The 15,674-nt window shown below is 35.8% G+C and overlaps 1 protein-coding gene across 1 annotated transcript; it reads right to left on the bottom strand.

Moving 5' to 3' along the window:
- Positions 1-13,561: 13,561 nt before the first annotated feature.
- LOC114362324 (uncharacterized) lies at positions 13,562-13,960 on the bottom strand. The gene has a single exon (XM_028317674.1). The coding sequence runs from the start codon at positions 13,922-13,924 to the stop codon at positions 13,562-13,564; it is 363 nt and encodes a 120-aa protein (XP_028173475.1). The 5' UTR covers positions 13,925-13,960.
- Between the last annotated feature and the right edge of the window lie 1,714 nt (positions 13,961-15,674).

Raw genomic sequence — 15,674 nt, forward strand, 5'->3', positions numbered from 1 at the left:
TTAACTTTCTTCTAATTTCACCAAAGAAATTTCCTACTACTCCTAAACGGCTGAAGCGATTTTAATGATTCTTTCACAAAATGATAGAAAATTTAATTATCTAAAAAATTGTTGTTCATTTTTTTTCAAAAATAATGTATTACGTGTCATACATTCAAAATACCCTGTAATTTCCACGCGCGGGCCGCGCGAATGCGGGAGCTCAGTCTTTCACTAGCGTTCGCACGGGGAGGCTGTGTCGCATGTCAGCCCGCTCCGCTTCTTTGTATTTCTATAAAGAATTTATAGCGCAGATGGTACACTCGGTACTCATAGTAGTTCGGCGGCTGAATGAAAGTGATCTAAGTACTGACTACGTCATTTTAAATATGTATAGGTATAATAAAATGTTTAAGATAATTTAAATACATAGGTATACAAGATGCTGATTATCTATTTTTTCTATATTTATTTGTCTGATTTATCTATTTATTCTAGATTTATTATATACTTCGAGATATACATAGGTATTTTTATTATGTATTACTAGGTAATAATAATAATAAAACAACGCACTTAGGTATAGGAAATCACAAGACATTTCTTGGAAACCATCACATCACTTTTGTGTAGGGCATGAATATCGGAATCTCGGAATCTCGTAATATCGGAATCTCGGACTGCGAGATCCGATATTTCAATTCCGATATTGAGCGACCCAATATCGTAATATCGGAATCAGATAAAAGTTTTAATTGAGATTTTAAACAAAGCGTTTAAACTCGCCACAACCTGCCACAAAGCCCAAAGTACATGATTGGCAAAGACCAATGATTTTCTCATGTCTCTCACCATCACTTTTTGTTCCACTGCAAATATTTTAATATCTTTACTATTTATGGTTAATTTAACTTGTTCTAAATCAATTTTAGCATTTGCTATGGTACTTGGTCAACAAAGATCGACATCTCAACTCCCTTTCAAACATTAATTTTACTGGACTATGGACCGTCAGTTCTGCGTACTAACTACTATGTGCCCTGCCCATTGCCACTTCAGCTTGCTAATCCGTCGGGCTATGTCAGCGACCTTAGTTTACGGAGCTCCTCATATCTGATTAGATCTCGTAAAAGAACACCAAGCTTATCCCTCTCCATAGCACGTTGTGCCCTATATTCAAAGGCCACGTTTTCGAGCCGTATATCATCACTGGTAACACACACTAATTGAAGACTTTCGTCTTCGTATTCGCCGATTTACCTCTTTCTCGAAATTGCATCTAACTACCTAGCTGATCGTTTGTCCGAGATAGACATTTATGTACATACTGGGTGGCGCAAAAGTAAAGACCCTATTTGGTTCAGCTATAACATTTTTTCTAAATTAGAAAACTAGATTTAGGTTTTTTTAAATGTATATTTGTGCCATTAAATTTCGTACCATTAGGATTTAAAGATGATGTCTTTTAAATGGTGACCTCCAGAGTTGATACACATTTGAGCCCTATTTATGACATTTTGCATAACTTGCCGTAACACTTCCTGCGATATGTTCGTTATTTCTTGACGAATGTTTTCTTTTAGAGCTGCGAGAGTCTGTGGCTTGTTCACATACACCCGAGATTTCAAAAAACCCCAAAGAAAGAAGTCTGGACTGGTCAGATCGGGTGATCTTGCCGGACGGTGGGGAAATCGTCGACGAAATTCACGTTGTGTTCTTATCACAGATGAATTATTCCGTAAGAACATTGACACAATTATTCCACGTTCTTGGGGAGTAAAACGGTCCATGTTTATTTTCAGTGTATTTTACATTTGTTCACTACACAATTTTCAACAACAAAATGACAGAAAATGACATATTAAAAAAAAAAAGTATTTTCTTTAGTGCCAGTACTTTTGCGCCACCCAGTATTTTGGTTGTTACTTTGTGCACTATACGATGCACAGTTGGCTGTTCTATGTGGAAGAATCACCTAGTACACGTTCATAACTTCCCGTTGCATAGAACCGTAGGGTTATAATAAGTATTTGGTCCACTGGTTGTATGGCGTTTGGTGAGGTGTTTCAAAGAGCTTCCAAATTATGAATCCAGAAACAACACCGTTTCTTTTGAGACGCGGAACCTCGCTCGGAATTGCATGTCATTATAATAATATTTTTCAATAGCGTTCAGCCTTATTGCGTTCCGTTATGTCAACTTTCAGTAGCAACAAATAATTTTCACTAAAAATTAAAACCAACTCCAAAACAAATTACCAAACCGTAAGCTGCCAGTGCTGCCACCGACTCCGAAAATATCAATCATGGTATAAATTTGACCTAGTAAATAAATAACGGAATATATTTTCTACTTTTACTTATCTAGTGCCGTTTGTTTTGGAGTCGATTTTTTACACTAATAGATTCTATTTAGGTACCCAGATAATAGCGTCCAAGCATGCCTTAATTCAATCGTATCGTCTGACTGAACGTACTCTATGAACAACTCTGACATAAAATATATTGTCAAACAAAGGCTGGGTTGCACCATCTTATTTTAAATTTGACAAAAGTCAAATATCTGTCAAACTCCATACAAAAAAACACCGGTTATCGCCAAAGCTACGGTCAAAGTTAGGTCACGTCAGGTGGTGCAACTCAGCCAAAGAAAAAATTCATTTTGATCGCTAATGTCAGTTTGCAGCGAGTGACACAACCTCCCCGTCTGAAGGCCAGCGGCCGACTGCCGCCCGCACCCCGCGAAGGCCCCCTCAACAGCAAAACGTTCGGAATTTATCAAAAGTAAAATTTATGAATGAAAGTAATGTGCGATTGAAAAACGCAACGTGTCATTTAAAGATTAAAGAATTCTTAATCTATTCGTGCAAAAATCTTTAAAATTAACATAGCCGTTTGGGAGGAGTAGGGAATTAAAGTAAAAAATCGATGTCCCGTATTTATTTTTTTAATCCACAACAAAGAGACATAGGAAAAATTCAAACGTGTCAAATGTAGTCCTTGAACTGTTATATAACATATATTTTTTTCAACTATTTCTGTCCAGCAGTAAAAGAGGAGTAGGCTTTACAAAATGACCATTTCACGCGGATTGAGGACACTAATCGCCTTAATATCGGAATTCCGATATTGAGATCTAATATCGGAATTCAATATCGGAATTGAAAACCTTCCGATATTACATGCCCTACTTTTGTGCATTTTGCGTTTCGATTGGTAATTAATCTACAGAGTACCCCGTTTGGTATATTGGTTTTGGTTGGTATGAGTTTTTTTTTTATCTCATTGGTGTCCACAAAAAATCGGAATTTTACCCAGGGAATTTTCGATTCATCCAGCTCAATCATCTCATCACGAATAAGTTTAGGTAAATTGATAGGTACCACCTATTTCGATCCCTGATAATAATATATAAAATATACCTACAGGTGTTTGGTAGAACTTTAGACAAACTTCGTATGTAAGGTCATTTTGAATAAAGGTTCGCCATTTGACCCCAAATGAGCTACTTTTTTTTTGATATTTTTATTTAAAAAAACCGAATTTTGACCTAAAGCTGCTTCTTTTTTTGTCGCGTTTTCAACCGATTTTTTTATTTGGTTTGAAGATCCAATATGTCTTTACTCTAATAAAAACATTTTATATCCAGATAATGATTGGATAGCTAATTACGAGCAGCCAAAGTTTAACAAAAATATAAAACACGATAAAAAAAAGTAACTTGAAATTGATTAAAAAAATTAAATGTGTGTTAGTAGATTGTTTTTAAGATCATTTAAAACATCTAATTATCTCTTCTTTCCAACGATAATAACTATATCACTTGTAGTAATTAGATATTGGATTTCGACAAAAATTGAAAGTTTAGTGATGAAAATATGAAAATAATACAAAAAATTATCCATCAAGTTTCTTCAAACATCTCCATCTTTACTGTTTTTCATAGCTTTTATATGATTTATTTCAAAATCAAATCAAAAATAATAACCGCATAGAAAAAGAAGTCTGTTTTTGTATGTGGCTTGATTTTTCGGCTGCCTATGCAGCTGTGATCACAAGCAGACTGGCAGCTGGCGGAATTGTCCGTTCAGGTGGGCTTAAATATTTTAAACTACCCTCATTACTTTGTAGTGGCGTTACCTCGACACACAGTATTCGTATTCGTACTTGACATGTAACTCATATAAAAATGTCGCTCAATCCGTGTTTATCTATTTTAGTTGAAATGGAACGCAAAAATCTAAAATATTATTTTTCTCTCGATTTTACCAATAAATAATAACGGAGAAAGTAAAGTCTTAAATTGTATTCGATGATCAAAAATATTTTATTCAATGTTGACCGATATTTGACCAATATTTTGAATACCTGTACAGACAGACATTTACATTTAGGTAGGTACTCGTACACACACTTAACAACTGTTCAGAAGCTCACTTAGACACACGAATATCGTCAGCCTAACTTTCAAACTGCTTAGGTATGTCCCTTTTTGCAAACTTTACAGGAGGAAATAACTGTTTATTTTTCATAGTTATGGTACTAATTAAAGTATAATGATGTCTAATTGAACTAAAATCATTTATTTCAATTTTGTTTCAGTTTGAAAATATGCTGACGATAATTTATTATTATTCTGGATTTATTTTCTTTTTTTAAATTCTGTTTTGAAACACAAAATAAGCATCGCAATTTTTTTCGATCTGCGTAAATTAAAATCGAGTTAACATTCCCGTAGGCAGTTATGTTAGAATTGGCAGCGCTTCGCATCTGTATTCTGAGCGCACTTTGGTATCGGGCAGAGGCGCGGGCGCGCGGCGGGAGGCGCGTTGTCTCGCTCTAATGCTCAAGGTCGTTCGGCCATGCAATCGCCTTAAGGATAGGTATGAAGTTTCGGTTATGGATACGGTTACGGATATTAGAATAATATTGTACCGGTTTCGGTTACGGTTAAGGATATGAAATCATTTCGGATTATCCGAAAGTTTCGGATAATTTCGGTTACGGATATAATAATTTTAAAAATGTAAAATACAAATAGCAAGATGCTGCATGACCCACATAGCCACTTCATGTACTACAACGACACCTATGATAAAGGTAAAAAGGCGGGGATAGTAGATGATGCCAGGAAATGCCAGACAAGTAACAAATATTAAAAAATAATACTAGGCCACACAACACATTGTCAAATACAAGTTTTTACCTTTTAACCTAATTATTAATCTCAAGGCCGACACTTTATTACCACTGGAACTAATTACATTGGCATACTTTCTGATACGAATATAACCTGATATTCTTGATTCAATAAAAGGCCAATTAACAAATTATTCGATTCAACGGGTTGAGTTTATTGAGTGGAATAAATGAAGTCAATAATTAAATCATTTACACTTAATCAACACTAAGTAATGTAATATATGTTGGGGGAGGCCTTTGTCCAGCAGTGGACGTCTTTCGGCTGAAACGAACGAAGTAATGTAATAAGGAAATGGGGAGGGAGTAGAGTTAAGCTTCGAGTGAATTACTGGATCTACCTACTGAGTCTATGATTTAGAATTTGATCAGCGTATCAGCCATAGGACGTCTACTGCTGAACATAGGCCTCTCCAATAATTTCGATAATGACTGTGCAGTGTGGGGGGGGAGGGGACGTAAAGAATACAATTCCCCACCGCCAACAGGAGGCGTGTTCCTGTAGCACAAGACGGGCAGCAGCGTCTGCGTGCGAAACCTATAAAAATTGGCCAAGTGCGTGTCGTGGCACGCGCAGTGTAGGGTTCCGTAGTAGTCCGTGTTAACACAATATATTTCAGAAGCAAGCAATTACCTCATCGAAAGTCACTTTTAATATTTTCTTCAACGGAATTTTTATTAGGTATGAAATTTTATAATATATGACTTAAACTACTATTACTCTTAAACTAACTGTTCTATCTTAACCGTTATAGTTTTCCTGGAAAGTTAATAAAAAGTACTATTATTGTGAATTTTCCCACATTTTTTAAGCCAACAATTTAGTTTTTAGAGGGGAGGGAACGCCCTACTCGAACAAAAATTGGCACTTTTAACTTAAATATTTTGCAATCCGATCCCTAAATCGAAAAATAGTCTTAGAATCCCCTACGTCATTTAAAAAGACCTATCGAACCCTAAAAAACTGCGCTCGCCAACCCGCCTGTCAAGAGTATTGGCAATTTCCCTCCAAATGGAAAATACAAAAAGAGGAAGCTAAAATAAAGTATATCAATATGTTCCCAGAATAATCATCAACAAAAACTTCCACGCAAAACAAACTCGCATCAAACGAAGCCGCTAAGTCAGAAGTCGCCAACGCATGACGTATTGCGCACGCACCGCGTGTTTACGCAAGTGTGAAGTTGTGATACACTCTGCTCGTTGTAATTCGACCCAGTCGTAAATCAAAGCGATTCGGATAGCATAAAAGCTTCCGTGAAAGCTCGTGTCCACTGTCACGCTGTCACGCACGACATACTTGTGCCGTTCTCATAGAAATTTGAATAAGCTTTAAAAGCAAAGTTTTATCTTTTTTTAGTAGGTACTTTGGCTCTCTGTTTCTACCATTCTGCTCTTAATACTTGTTGGATGATAGCTAGTCAAGCTAAACACTGTGGTACTTTTCTAATTTTGTAAAAGATGCTACTCTGAGCCAAAATGTATTGTTTTATGTGCTGCTGACTTTATATAATATGATTCCTAAAGGTTCTCAAAGAGGAGGTTTGGTTGCAAAAGGCTCTCAAAATTTAATTTTTAAAGAAAAAAAGATTAGTCCATTTAGCCACGGTGTCTACTCCTTACATTAAGAAAGAACAAACATGAAACACCAATGGATCGATGATACGATATCCATCGAAAGCAAAGCACAAAATGAAATAATAACCCCAATATCGTGACGTACGACTATGGAAACGCTTCCAATGACAGATGTGGGTCGCAGAAGCGCCGGGGCGATAATAGTGAAGCGGCATGTTAAGCTCGCATTGTTAAGCGAATGTTCGCGGGACCGACTAGATGTGCTCACGGCTTTGTTTGGACGGCACAGTAACGTGGAGATTCTCTAGAGCTCTGTAAACCTCAAGGTTGTTCTCTCTCATAAAACTCATTAATTTTTGCAAATAGGCTTTTATAAAGCACTTTTACACGTCCCAGTATTCACCCTACCACTGCTTCGGGACAATAAATGGGCCAATGTTGAAAAGCAGCGCAAGAAACTCAGTCACTATTTCGTTCGTTGATTGTAATTTCTCATTGAATTATATATGCTGCAAAGGGTAGAGACAGATTCTATCAATAACATTAAGTTTCACGTATTTTATCACTGGGTCCGTTACGTTCCGTACCGTCTCTTATTTACCAGAGGCAAATCGAGGATTTAGCCTACGCTCGCCTTGTCTCTGGCTAGAATGTTTATCCTTAAGTTGACTTTTACTACATTCTCAGGAAGAATCGGAGTGTTCTTCTATTTTGCCCAAAAACACACGGTACGTTTATAACAAAACTAGCGGCCGCCCGCGACTTCCTACGCGTGGATCTTATTTTACCCCCTTAGGAGTTGAATTTTGCAAAATCTCGTCTTAGTGAGCACATAAGTTCTAAAAAGAACCCCCATGCAAAATTTGAGAATCCTAGTTGTAGTTTCTGAGATTTCGTCATGAGTGAGTCAGTCAGTAACCTAACGCTTTTTAGATATAGATTATATTTCTCTATCTAATAATATACAGTTTTTTCTGTAGGTATTTTAATAACCATCGCGTGTGAGCTTCAGTCATCTGTATCCATGCCAATGATGATTATTGGCATGACAGCTAGCTTATAATAAGTACTAAAAATATTCGTCATTGAACCAATAAAAAATACATGATAGACGTATGGTGTGGTTACTGCCTTATACAGTGTAGAGTGACTGACAGTCGATATCTGGGACGCGTTGAAAATTGCTCCGAACGTGTTCGATTTATGTTCGATTTACACAAGATTCATTGTGCTGAATGTAAAATCTGTTTTATCTTTATATTGCGGCTTTTGTTCCGTAAAAATGTATTATTTTACTGTAATAGTTAAGAAGTTTAATAGAGAAACATTTTGTATTATAATTATTCCTTTACTATTTGTAATGTTTTCATGTGTAACTCAAGCTCAACTGGCTTAATATTTAGCATTAAAAAAATCCACAAACTTTAGACATTTTGTTGTGCAATTAAGATTAGAATTTTACTCTACAAAGGTACTTATTTACATCAAACGATGACATTCAAACACCAATGACACCACTTCCTTCAAACGATGGGAAACGAGGGCCACAGACCACCAACCCTCCTCACCATACAAAACAATCCCTCCAATTAATTTTAATAAACAACTCGCGGGCTAAGTCGGGGTGAAGTAGACCTCAAATTTCTCATTTCGCCCTCCAAGTATTTCTGAAAACGTTGATTTTCTACTGGAGCAAAAGCTTGAAATTAACAGAAATTTAGTTTAGCCCAACGAACACGATGGCAATTGTGTTTAGTTAACGCCCGGTTTATTAACGGGGCTTAATTAAACGACAAAATTAAGTTTTACTTTTCATGGGACTGCGAAAACAAAACAGACTGTAAAAACAGTGAATGTTGCGATCAAATGGTTCTGTGAATTGCTGAATTGAATGTTTATTTTACTTAACATTCAAATGTCTATCATACCCAAATAAGTCACATTAAACTATCATGGAACATGGAACCGACAGGAATAATTAGTTTGAATTTTAATCAGAACATGGGTTTCATTTATCATTGTGTATACACATGTACCTACTTGTATCTGTATAACAAGATAATGTCGAAATAGTTGAAATATATTCACTTGCTTAAGAAATAAGAGTAGTTCAATAAGAACCGCATTTTGTGAAAACGTTTTGATAATAATATTTTATGCCTGCCTATACTTACTTACTACAAGTAAAACCACCATCAACAAACAAACATAAAACATAAATTCTTCGTGTCGCACAAATCTGTGTTCGGGGTCGAATAGACCCCAAGTGTTTTCGGAACACGCCGCAGAAGGACTATTAATTTTCTTAGCATGTGCCACTGAGGATATAAATTAACCCTGCATGGCAAGGTGGGGTCCAAAACACCCTATAGATAACTATATCATATGAACGGATCGTAGTAAACTCTATTTAAGTAAAGGCAAAGAGTGTAAAATATTAATTGAGATTGCTGTTTTAGAAGTATCAGTTTGTACACATAGAGCAAAGTATTAAAAATGTACTCGATAAAAATAATGTACAGTCAACAGTACTTACTTACAATATTTTTGTTGCAAAGTAATACCTATTACAATTGCATAAGATCCTGCAGTGTTTAGCTTGATGTACTGTCTAGTAGTGTCCCTAAAACGCCAAATTAATGTTTATCAATTTTGATATAGCATTTGATAAGATCTAGGAGAAAGATAAAATCTTAATAGTCCAGTCAATAAAGCATTATAGAGGGAAATCCGTGGAACACAATTTCTGACTTCGGGACTTTATTTAGACTAGTTAGGAGATGAAGGTAGCAAAAGTCCCCGCCCTTAGCCCTTTAGCCGGCGGCGGGGAGAGGGGGGTTTTTTAAAGGTACCATTTTTCGGTTTTTCGCTTAATCCTCGGAAACTATGCGTCCTAATGACATCACTACGATGAATCAAAAAAAGCTTATTAAAAGTTTTTCTATATTATCTTGTATAGTTTTTTTTTTCGAGTTATAAGGTAAATAAACTTAAAATCCTACGTGTTTACTTTCGCTTCAAATTCAGCCCTCACGTTGGTAATTCAAATAAAGTGTCACTCATTACCTAATTGATATTAATTATTGTGTCACCGCGTCTGCGCCCGCGCTGGCTGGAGGCCAATTTGTTTGGGGTTAATTTCATTGACTCCGACATACTACGGTGTGTTTTATGTCTTAATTAGTATTGGATGAACATTTAAAATACACAAATCATGTTTTTTTTTTTAAGTTAAAAAAGTGTTTTTCATCAAAATCCGTTCAGTAGTTTTTGCGTGAAAACTGAAATGAACCAAAATACGTCATCCTCACACACTTATGTTTAATAATTAATTTATTAGGTAGAAAGAGAGCCGTAATAGATACTTAAATGTATGTAAATCTCAGTCAAGTTGCTGCTACAATCGTTTTGGTAAAATCTAAGCTACCAAAATATTGTTAAGGATAAATAAAAAAAAACATCTGAGTCTGTGACTGTGAGTGACGGACGGCTGACAAAGTACCCTCAGTTTTAACGCACGGTTACACACCACAGCCTAAGGAAAGAAAACAGGTTTTTAACCGAGAGCAAGATTAGTATAAAATAGTACGAACCGCAATCAACAAAAACTGCTTTTTCTTATGATATAACTTGGAGAAAAAAGTAGGAGTACAATAATTAATTAAGAAATATCGAGATCACGCGAACTATGTGTGACCCATCACTAGGCGCAATTTGTAGACAATCTCGTAATAAACTTAAATAATTATTGAAATATGAAGTAATTAAATGATTAAACTATCTGGAGATAGTTTAATTTTAGAAAAAGGAAGTGGACTTCCTTTTTCTAAAATTAAACCATATACTCGTGAATCACGTCGCCAAATTTAATACTAAAACAAAAAATCTATTAAATTAATATAATAAAACAAGTCCAAAGAAAAAAGAAAAACCCCACACCTTACTCTTCCGGTAACAAAAATATCGATTGTTACATACCAAGCCTTTTAAATTAAACATTTTTTCTTTGAACTGTTGTGTAATAATAACACAAAAATTTACCACGTGTTAGAGAAATGAGGCACATTTTTCGCAACGAAGCGCTATTTTCCAGCAGCTGTCAGCGGACAAAGCGGAATATTGACGTCACTGCCTGTTCCGGTGACAGCGCCCATTGTGCAGGTGGCGCCACTGGGCCGCGTGTGTTTCCGGAAGTACGCATGATATTTTCCACGTGAAATGTATTTTCGAAAAGTACTGGCAAAATTTGGAAGAAGAAAAAAACAAAATGTCAATTTCCATTTAGAAAATAGAACTCGCCATTACGTAACAGATTTAAAATACTTTTTAGATTAATCCTAACCATACTTATTCGAAACATTACTATGAGGTCTCATAGTGCACGCGGACACACAGGGTGACACACGAACCATTCACAGAGCTCTATTCAACTGTTTAGCTGTGCGTTCGATTTGCTGCTTCACTTAAGCAAGCATCGTTTGTGAATACGGGCTTTAGTCTCATGAAGCGCAAAGATTGTACGAGTATAATAGTTTGCACTATATTATGAGATTGTGAATATGAAAATTGTAGCTGTTTAGAAAAACAAAATAAATAAATCCCTACCGCTATAGTCTTTTTCACGTAAGATGATCCGTATGACACTTCAAGGTTATCCATATTACGCATTCTACATATGCAGAATATTTTTGAAAAAAAAAATTATATTTTATTAGCAATATAATAAAAAAAATTAACTACTTGTCTTGTAATATATAGTAAAATCTGAGTCTGTTGATTATATTTTAATTAAATACGTTGTAAAAATATTTTTTATTTAATGTACGCAATGTGTGAAACGGAATAGATTTAGTGCTGGGGTATTTCTTGTATAATAAAATCGATTATTTCCGCGGTTCATTAATCGATTGCAGTGAATACTTAGTTATTAAAAACATCACAAAAATCAACTATATTTTTCGTTTATTCACTTTAATAAACGCATTGAAAATAAATTAATAGTTTTTAATTTAAATAAACAGAACCAGTACTTTTTAGGAATCGTTTTTTTTTAACACGAACCATGAAATTTGAATATTATCAATAAAAAATTGTTACAATAATATTTGTAATTAAAAAAAACATGTTTTTTTGTTAAATAACACCTATCCTCGTAAGACCGAAGAGTAAATTTTGTCGACTTCTAAGTATCGCCGGATATGCTTTCAGAAGAACGAATAATTTGAAGTAGTAAACGCCGAGCACTTCGAGTAAAAAAATTTCTATGTTAGAGATTTTCTTTTGCATTCATATTTTCAGGGGCCCTATATAATAGTGCATAGAGCTTATTTTAGGTGAAAAATAATAAAAAAATGTTTTCTCTTAAAAGAACATTCGGTATTACAGACTTTAAAAAGGAAAAGTAAATAAATTGTATTTTATACTTTAAAACATAAATGTAACCTTCTTAATAAATTAATCCTACATAAAGATACAATAATGATATTAATAAATGTAACTGAAAAGGTACAACGGTTTTTATTTTATTTAATGTTTCATAACTAGTACTTTTAAAAGTACTATCGGTTTTATAACATACACTAATTATAGGTTAGAATGTATAAGAAGTAAAATGAAAATTCATGTTAATTATAATATTTACTAAACTAAAAATCAGAACGTTCTCATGGTAAATTTTCTCAATCATATCATAATTTTAAAAGTCCAATACTCAATTCCATCTCAATAGAAAAAATATACAAAAATAAAACTTTCACCATCAAGACCGAATGTTCCTTGCAAAGAACTATTATTTTCAAACGAAAAAAAATATTACAAAACTACTTCAAATTGGGAAAAATAATTTTTTGCTTGTTTAGCAGTATTTTAACTTAAATTATACTGATCAGTTTTGCAATTAAACTACGTTAAAGCGAAGAAAAAAAAATAATCGCACATCACGTCTTCTCGGACGAACCACCTTGTCAAAGGAAAATGATAATTTGACAGTGACGTTTTGTTTTTTTTATATTAATAAGTTTGGATACCTGATTTTGAATACTTTAAGCCATAGACTATCACTCTTTTTTTTCGATAGGCGCGAATTTTTGAACTTAAATTTATCGCTAAAGTTTTAGTTCCTCTGAAGGCACATCCGGCGATACTTCGAAATCACCTCCGAAAATGTCTCGGCGTTACTGACTACAAAGTTTTAGTTCCTTCTGATGCACATCCGGGCTTACGAGGCTATACAAAATATTTCTCTAAAAGTAGGTTTACTAACTCTTCGAATAAAATCGATAGATAAATCGCTATGGTTTAGTTATGTGACATCTCTAAATCTTTCAAACTCGAAACGTCATACGGATCATCTTAGGTGAAAAAGACTATAGTCTAAACTCTGAATGTCCACACTCAAAGCGAAATCGCGCATAGCACGAGCAAGTTTTAAAATATCTCCCTTTTGCAAGCCCACGTGCATGTAAAGGTAAGTAAAGTTATGATTTGTTTTTTGCAAAGCGGCCGTTTGCGCATTCAGCTGCAGCTACGCTCGGAGCCAGACTTCAAAGCAAATGGAAACAATTTGGATGCAGCCGGCTCAGATTTATACTGGGATCGTTTATGATACGAAGTTGGAAGTCGCGTTCCAAACAAACGTTATGTAATATTCGTGGGATTGAATATAGCTGCTTGATGCATGACATGTAAATATTTTGACGGTTCTGCCCACATATGAACCACAATCTATCAAAAAGTGACACGTTATGACTCGTTTATATGACGATGATATCCTACTTAGAATAGCGCTGAAAATACGAGGACATCACTTACTTGCAATAATACAGTCTGCCATCTCTCCCCGTGTGTACCGTCCAGCCTTCCTTCAGCTCGGCCTGCAGCCTCTCCAATGCAGCCTCGTCTTCCACCGCCGTGCGCCCAGTCCGTGGGCTACCCGACCCCAGCCGCGGACTTCCAAATTTCGGGCTGGCGCCCAACTTGGGGCTGTTGGCGCCCAACATGGGGCTGTTGGCGCCCAATCTGGGGCTGGAGCCGGCGCCATCGCTGAGGCTGGGGCTGCCAGTCAGGCGGGAACTGAAGCTGGGACTGGGGTTGGGACGCGAGCTGGGAGGGAGTTTGGGACTGGCCGTGCCGCTGGGACCAGGCGACGACGACGCCTGCTGCAGCAGCATCGCTTTCAGGTCATCGCACCATGCTGGAGGTCAGTTGGATCTGGAACAATAATGTTTACTGGTTAATTAAGGCATTCTTTATACATAGTATGAATGAAGCCACGATAGCCGAACGGTGAAGGGGTCGGACTGGCCGACTCGTGATTCGCACGCGGGTTTGGTCCCCGCCGCCGCTCGACTATTGTGGTGAGCTCACTCACGCTCGCTCGCTCGCTCACGCTATGATACAAGCATATTTATTTTAGTACGAGGGGCTAACGGAAGTATTAGTCATTTGTGTAATAACAAATTACCAATAATCTTTAAAAAAAAATTGTGTAGCCTAGTGTCCGTCAAACAAAGTGTTGCAAAAACCGTTTCCATGACGTGTCAAAAAAGAGTTCTGGCTTACACGAGACGATCTCTCTACGAGATTAGAATTAGAATAGAACATGGATGTACGCAGATTTTACTAAAAAAGACCTTGCTAGATAAGGAGTCAATATACCTTTTGCAAGAACAAGTGAACCAGAGCAATTGCAAAAAGGACATTTGAAAATCGACCATTACTTCGTGATTACGAGCTGCAATAAATTCATTTTACGACTCCCGCCGCTCTATCGGCCTGGCTGGAGCCAATGGGACGTCCAGTTGCTTAGATGACATCCGCACATTCGTGCACCGCATTCCCCCCAGCCATTTGTGGATTTTACGGTGAGAATGTGAGCAGACGAATTGAAACATTTCAGAAAATCCTAACCTAAACCGCAATCGAACCGCAATAGCACGAATCACAATCGCTTAGAGAAGTTTTTAAAGAAATCAATATATTGACTGTGGCTTCGCAATACATATTTGATAACATTATGTATGTCCGTAAACATATACATTTATTTACTAAGAAAAGTGACGTCCACTCATTTAACACGAGACATAAGAATAAACTTGCTGTTCCATCATTTAGGTTGCATAAGATAGGTAATTCATTCTTGGGGAAATGTATTACCATATTTAACAAAATACCACACAACCTTGTCGAATTGCCAATAAACAAATTTAAGATACATATAAAAAATACCCTTATGTCCAAAGGGTACTACAAGGTTCGAGACTATATTGATGACAAGGATGCGTGGTCAGTTCAGTCTGCACATATTTGATGTACTTAAATTATATATATATATATTTTTGTACCTAATGCATGTATAACAAATCTGTGAAAACATATTTAGGGTTACATTTTAGTCTATATCTACATTTAAGTATTATTTAAACCATGTAAAGAATGTAATCTGTTTTGTTTTCCAAATAAATAAAATTAAAATTAAATCAATGGAGATAAATAAAATCTTCCTTAAATGATTGGTCAACATCTAAGCATGTGTTCATTTGAATTTTATGAAGGTGGAGCGATGAGTGTTAGATGCATAAGGCTGGTAGATGATATTATGATAATAAGCAGAGATTATCCGAGGAAAGGTTTTACTGGCAAACTAATGTTTCCTCATGGAAGCTCTATATCTAATATTAGACTGAGGCAAGCTGGAGACGTAACTGCGGTAATATTATTATTACTAAACTTGTTATGTGTGTAATTCAATTCCAATTACACTTACGTATACCTAATAAAAATCTGAAATTCCAACTATTTATAACAATTAATTCCAGCTTTTTGTGTCTGGTCTTCTTTTTGTCAGTAAATCATTATTAATATTTTTTGGCATTAAGTAAATAGTGCGTATAAGCACGCCGCGGCTAAATTAACTGGTTT

This window comes from Ostrinia furnacalis, unplaced genomic scaffold (genome assembly GCF_004193835.3).
Source record: "Ostrinia furnacalis isolate ACB-3 unplaced genomic scaffold, ASM419383v2 OfSCF6400, whole genome shotgun sequence".
Taxonomy (NCBI): Eukaryota; Metazoa; Arthropoda; class Insecta; order Lepidoptera; family Crambidae; genus Ostrinia; species Ostrinia furnacalis.